At 32.1% G+C, this 7217-nt stretch overlaps 1 protein-coding gene across 1 annotated transcript; it reads right to left on the bottom strand.

The window, feature by feature from the left end:
- Nucleotides 1–667: 667 nt before the first annotated feature.
- LOC104247176 (peroxidase 43-like) lies at nt 668–4024 on the bottom strand. Its single transcript, XM_009803133.2, has 4 exons — nt 3420–4024; nt 3126–3308; nt 2858–3020; nt 668–1221 (listed from the first exon to the last, which is right to left on the bottom strand). Exons 1-4 carry the CDS (start codon nt 3615–3617, stop codon nt 803–805), a joined length of 963 nt encoding a protein of 320 aa, XP_009801435.1. The 5' UTR covers nt 3618–4024; the 3' UTR covers nt 668–802.
- Between the last annotated feature and the right edge of the window lie 3193 nt (nt 4025–7217).

Here is a 7217-nt window from a genome sequence, read left to right on the forward strand (position 1 = left end):
AGCATTACTGCAAAGTACTAACTCCTATAATAAAAAAAAAAGTAATTTCCATTATATTTGTTGTATGGCTCAAGATTAATGCTGAATGAATTTACTTGAGAGTTGATGAACTACTTACTACATAGTAATTGTCTTAAAGAACTTGGATGTTGATACCAGTATTTCAAAAGGCGCGGGCACGAGAGCGAGGCAAATTGTTTTACCTGCTACTGGGTGATCGCATAAGCCCGAAGTGTTTGGCGTAAGCTACATCAATCTTTAATTTTTAATATATTATAAATAATATAATGAAAATAAATATTAAATAAAGTAAAACTACATAGAAATTGTGGATAATTAAGAAAATATAATATAGGTAGAAAGCATATAGAACTACTTCATCTTAAAACGCTAATTTGATCAGCAATTAACCTAAAAACTAATCAAAATTACCTCAAAAAAAAAAAAAATTAAGTTTTGAAAAAATATTAAATAAAATTTATAAAATAACTTGAAAAACAAAAAGCAAAGAAAGGACCTACAATCAGAAGCGTTGAACCAAGATAAATCACGAAGGAAGATGTGTTGTTGCCCTGGTGCTTACTACTCGCGATACTTTCACCTCCTGGATTGCCCTGATGCATTTTTACTAGGCTTGCCTCAGGATTGGATTCGCCCCGAAAACGCCTTTTAGAACAATGGTTCATACTATTAGAAATTTAGTATTGTACAACTTTTTTCGCTACACAAGTACATAATCTAGAGGCACAACTATATATATCTGCTATTTTGTTTGCTGTATAAGTAATTACAAGTGTGTCGACTAAAAAGATGCACAAACACGTCTAATAGTTCCTTGAGAGCCAGTAAGTACACCAATTCTGCCCATTTTTACCATTGCATTGGCAAAATCAGCCTCAAAAGACGTCCCCAAAAATGGGCTAAGAATCCCAAAGTAAGAATCCACAACTCTCTTTGTCGTCTCATCTCTATATAAATTTGCATCAGATTGTAACACAGCAAAGCCAGACCTAATATTCTGCAAAATTTGACTGTCGAATGCTTCGCCGCTGCCCCGATCCATCGCTAACCTGACGTTAACGTTTCCGTTTTCCGGGCAAGTAGCCTTCAACTCGGGAAGAAAATTAGGATTTATCGATGGATCGGAGCCTCCATTGGGGGAGAAATTGTAGAGCCTTTTGGTCATGAAGAAACATGCAGTGGTACCAATTGTATGTGCAGCTGCAGATATATACATTATCAAGTTAAGCGATACAATATCAAGTATCATACTTTTTCATTTTTAAGCAACATTATTGTCTGGTAAAAACCTATATATGTGAACTCTTAATTAGAAAACCTTCGACTATAATTATAAAAATTGGAGCCCTACTGTGTTAAGAAATATATTTGTGTAACTTTGAAAAGAAATTATGCGAAGATGAGATCTCTATTTTTGGTTAATAAATAATCAAAATAATGTACATTAATTATCTAAGCATCCTAAACAGGGCTATATGTGCAACGTCAAGTGTCTGATCTTTTCAACTATTAATTCTTGACATAAACTTTTTGGGGGCCATGGTCCATCAATTAAGTAATCACGTGACATTTAATTAGATGGTACATCGTCATCTTTTACACTAATGTAGTAGAACATTGGTAAAAACTTATCCGCACCGGGTGTTTACACCAAACCAATAGATATATAACATGTGTCTTGCATATGGAGTTCAATCATTTAGTCATGGTAAATTAATGTAGAACATAAACAAAGAAAATTTCAGGTCTTGTCCTTGTTTTATTAATTAATCTCGATACTCTTTTTGGCTATAATACCAGTCGATACTTTCAAATTCAATTTTGTTAGAGATGAATTATTTAAGTCTGTTTTACTAGGGAGAGACGCAAAGTTACTTACCACAAGCAAAACAAGTCATTTAATTTGAAAACGTTTCTGTTGGCCATAATTAAGCAAATTAAGAACAAGTTGCTATAGCAATATGGAAGTGATTTTTATCGAATTCATTAGCTAAGGGACAAAACATGGATGACTCCCGTCTTCATGTATTTAATGTTATAACTGAAACGTATGAAAGCATATTAGCTGCAACAGGATGAAGAATCTTAGAAAGCCAAAATAAATAGATAATTCCATACGTTCCATTTTACTTATAACGTAGTATTTAATAAACATGTGCTTGTCGTTTAGGGGGAAAAAATTCCATTTACTCTAATTAATGTGTAGTAAGCAAGAAGTAATAATAAATTGAGATTAAAAAAAATAAGGATAATTTAGTCAGATTATTCTTTTAATTAAAATTTTCTTTAAGGGTGTGCAATAGGCAAAAGTAACAAATAAAAGGGAAGGAAGGAAGGAAATAAATAAAGAACCAAAGATTGAGCCTTAACTAATTATCCTTCAGTTTCTACCTCCTTAAAAAATAGGCTAGTTCTTTGTATTGACGGTGAAATATATAATTACACAGTTACATTACCTATAAGATAATTATAGTTAGGTAGATTCCCAAAAAAATCAAATGGTATCCACAAAATATGCATGTATAGTGAATGGGTAGAAAAGAAAGGAGATATGAATCAATGAATGAAAGTGAGTACTCCTCCGTTTTAATTTACGTGAACCTATTTGATTGGACACGAAATTTTAATAAAAATAAAATTTTTAAAATTTGTAATCTTAAATAAGTCAAAAAGGATCTAGAGTATTTGTGTGGTTATAAAAACGTCTCATTATTAAGGGTAGAATTGAAAGTTTAAGCTAAATTGTTTCCAAATTTAAAAAGGAATCATTCTTTTTGAAACCGATCAAAAAGGAAATAGGTTCAACCCGAGAGAGGATATTATAATACGTACGTACCACTGAGGAGCACAAGGTCTTTCTCAGAGAGGCCTTTCTCTAAAAACTTAGCTTTGAGTTGCTGAATGGAATCTTCAACATCTGGCATGTTTTCCGCCAAAGATAAGTTTGAAACCATCCCATCTCTTCTTCCTGTTTCCACATCATATGAAGGCCCATTTGCCTGTCCATGCATGCAATTATTCATCATTATAATACACCTTAATTCAATAATTAATATAATGCACTTTTTTAAAAGAAAAAGAGAAAGAAGATGAATTAATAATACCAAGAGTATAGCATCCCTAGCAGCCAAAGCAACAATGTCAGCACAAGAAACAAGTCCAGGACAAACAGCTTCAACCTCTGCTTTTGCTTTCTCTATTACTTCAAATCCTCCAACACCTTGATGCCCAAATGCATGCCTTTCTGCTTTTTCTCCATTTTCTATTAGAATTGATCCATCACATCCCTGCTGGTCCATCAACAAGAATAATAATTATATTATCACTAATTAAGAAATATTAAAAAATAAGGATGTGGTGATGATCAAAGAGAGTTTAATTAATTCTTTGAATTGGACCTGAACAAAGCAGTCATGGAAATGAAGTCTAAGCAAAACAGGAGCTATATTTTGGTTGGAGGCTGCAGCTTCACGCACAGTACCACTAACAATAGATTCAACATTAGGGCATGTTTGGCCATAGAAACCAACTTGGAGTTGGCCTCGTGAAATTCCTATTAGATGAGTGAAAAGTAATATGACAAAAATCAGTTTCATTATATTGGTGACCTAGCTAGATGGAGTCTGTTTGAGTAAATTCTTGGAAAGATAACACAAGATTCAGTACAACTATTGAAGGTCAAAAAGACAGAGAAGCTAAGTGCATGTGTTTCTCTGCTTAATTCCCTTCTGTCTCAAGGTGTGATTTAAAAGGTAGAATAAGAAAGAGAAGAGGGAAGAGGTAGAGTTTATATAGATGCAAGTTTGTTCATATCATTGTGCACATGAGACTTTGTTTTTGTTTTTCTATTTTTGGAGGGGTGGAGCGACCTGGTTTGAATTCAAATGAGGAATATAATCGGTGATGATTCATATAGTCAGATTCAAACTTTTTTGGAATTCTGATGTATGTGGTAATTGTTGTTGTCGTCATTGTTTTATTTTTTGAGAGGCGAATCAGAGACATATACTTCTATATGACGGGTTATCTGCCAAAACATTCACTAAATATATGTATTCCTCCTGTTTCAATTTATATGATACTTTTTTGTTTTTCGAAATTCAAACTTCTCAAATTTTGATCGTGTATTTAGATATAAAATTTTTAAATTTAAATTTTATATTTGTAACAACTACGTAAAAAGTATTACTCCCTCTGTTTCAATTTATGTGAACTTATTTGACTGGACACGGAGTTTAAGAAAAAAGAGAAGACTTTTGAACTTGTAATGTAAAATGAGGCACATATATTTTGTGTGGCTATAAATCATTGCATAAAGGTAAATTGTCCAAATAAGAAAAGGAGTCATTCTTTTTGACACGGATCAAAAAGAAAATAGGTTCACATAAATTGAAATAGAGGGAGTATAAGTTACAATAAGTAGTACTAATTATTATGAATAAACTGCGGTTAAAGAACAAATCGTTTGACTCTCGAAATTCGAATAACTTCACATAAATTAGGATGGAGAAGTATGTATATAACATTTTTTAAATTTATGTGTGAACTTTGGGAAATTGATCATTCATACCCCAATTAGATGTTTGATTAAAAAATGACCTTGTTAATATCAAACATATTATATATGCCCTCCATCTCAGAAAAAATTAAAAGCTCCAGCTACCATATTTTATTTATGTTGACCAATCCAAATTTGCCACATAAGTAAAACATGTGAAAAGCAGAAGGAGAGAAAAAGTTCAAACTCACAAAAAAGAGAAGGGGCCAGACTGGAGGGGAGGACTGATTTAAGGTTGACAGCAAAGGAATAGATGGCAATATAATGCTTCAACAACAAAGTTGCATGTTGCATGTTTATATGTGGTTTCTGTTATCCTTTGATTTGATGATTTTGTAGTTTCATTTGTCAGTAAAGGGATTCACATGTTTATCCATTTGTTGTTTTGGTTTTTGGACCTTTTTGCTAAGAGTGGAGAGTATCGGTTGGTAGTTTGAGTCACGTCAAAAGTAAGGCGGAGAGTTTTTGAAGGGAAGAATATCGAATGTCTATTGAAAACAGTTTTTCTATGTCAGGATAGGGATAAGGTCTGCGTATATTTTACTCTTTTCAGACCCCACTATTGAGATTATACTGGGTTGTTGTTGGGTTTTGGACCTTTTTGGTATCATTTGCTGTTTATGTTTATCAATTCTCTGTCAGTACTACTGCAGTTATTAAATGTTTATTACTCCGCTTTTCTTCTGACAGTCGTGCATTTGATTTGATCAACTTTATAAAGTTACGTGCCCTATTAAATGATGTGTGCATGTAACCTTTTTTGATAATTTCAGCTACAGTCAACTAATTAAGATATGAATATCACAATCTTTACTCTGGTTATTATCTATTTTAGGATTTACTGGTTGAATCATATCACTTTATTTTTTTCATTTTTTAAATTAATTTTATTAAGAAGAACCATGTTAAGATGAAAATTTTAACTGTTGAAGTGAATGTGACCTTTTTCTATGTAGCCAAACCCATCTGGCACTAAGTATACATCATGCATTTGTTTCAACAAAAGAAAAAGATATTTTAGCAAAATTTATTTCTTAGAACTTGATTCTAATTATGGCGGTATTGATATTAATGGTTATAAATATTGATGGAAAGGTTTAACAGCCGACTTGACCCTATCCAACTCATAGAGATATAGACATCTTATATATCTATACAGCTTAATGTAATTAGATCTCTTCAGTTTTCCTTGTTTTCTCATTTGCGAACTATATATACTACTTATAAGAAATAAACTTCTCAATATAACAAACAATGGCGGATCCAAAATTTTATGCAAGCGGGTTCAGTTAAAAATAACCGTAACTAATCTAAGCGGTAACAGGAAGCCATTCTTTTAATCCTTTTTGTTCATAATGTAATCTTAAAATGAAATCATCTTAAGTTGTAACAGATTTTTGCTTATTTTAATTTAACAAATTTAAATTTAGCTAATTTATATTTTTGCTATACTTTAACAAAAAATAATATTGACCAACCTATAAAGTTATTAACTCCAAGAAATTTGAGATTATAAATTGTTTTTTAGTTTTATAAGTAACAAATTGTTATTTATAAAAGAAGGCAATAAGAAAATAATTACAAACTAAATTAAATTAATACCATAATTAAAGAAAGAGAGCTTATACACTAAATAATAAAATTTAATTATAAAACAACTAAAAAAATTCAACATAAATTAAAAAATAAAAATTAATTTCAACAAATATACTTGCAAGGCTTAGAAAATTTTATGAAGAAGAGAGCTAAAATTACCTTTTAAAGTAAAATAAACTTCAGTATAAGTTGTATTGAGTTTAAGTAAAGACAACAAACTTTAAAGTGAAATAGAGAGAACGAAAAAATATAAGACATTGGAGTAATAAATCAACAAGCCAAGGCATGCAAGCGGGTTCAGTTGAAAACAACCGATAAGAAACCAATTGGCCAGCAAATACATTCTCTAATTCTAAATTACACAAACAAGGTTCAAGGATCCAACTTTATTATCTACAAGGTGTTAGGTTTAATAAGAAAAATTAAATAGTGTTCTTTCAACTATATGTGTAAGACATGAAAGAGGACTAAAACAAGAAAGAGAATTATTTTTCTATAAAATTGATATTTTTAGACAATAACTATGAACTTAGCTCGGAGCATCCCTAAAATCGGATGACACAAGGCGGGCTAGAGGGACCTCGTGACGGACCGGGTCAAATTGAGGAGCTTGCTGTGGAGATAGGTTTTCGGTTCGTGAACCGAATGTCTCACCTGGCGACTCTAGACTTGAGTCCCGGAACCACAGCCATTCAACGGGATTCGAAATGCCAAGGCTCGAAGATCTCTGGGACATGGAACAGTACTTTAAGGCTGTTCGTGCCCCTTTTGACGACCAAGGCACAATGGCAACAAGTGTAATATACGCTACCATCGAATCATTTCAGAGGAAATTGACAAGGGAAAAGTTTTTCAGAGGAAACCTATGTGGAAAACTGCATTAAAAAAATGGAAAACCTATTCCGATTCCTGATCGGACACATATACAGTAGCAGGATGAATTGTTAAAAATTAACCCATCACCAGATCACCTGCTTCTTTCTTTGAAAAGGTAAAAATAAATGGTGGTCAACTCTAAACATTACAGTGTAGAAGGCATTGC

This window comes from Nicotiana sylvestris, chromosome 7 (genome assembly GCF_000393655.2).
Source record: "Nicotiana sylvestris chromosome 7, ASM39365v2, whole genome shotgun sequence".
NCBI classification, from domain to species: Eukaryota; Viridiplantae; Streptophyta; class Magnoliopsida; order Solanales; family Solanaceae; genus Nicotiana; species Nicotiana sylvestris.

Coding starts and splice junctions, on each gene's coding strand:
- LOC104247176 (XM_009803133.2), bottom strand. CDS start 3,617: ATGAAACTGATTTTTGTCATATTACTTTTCACTCATCTAATAGGAATT. Junction 3,309..3,419: donor TCCATGACTGCTTTGTTCAG/GTCCAATTCAAA, acceptor ATGGACCAGCAG/GGATGTGATGGATCAATTCT. Junction 3,021..3,125: donor CTAGGGATGCTATACTCTTG/GTATTATTAATT, acceptor ATGCATGGACAG/GCAAATGGGCCTTCATATGA.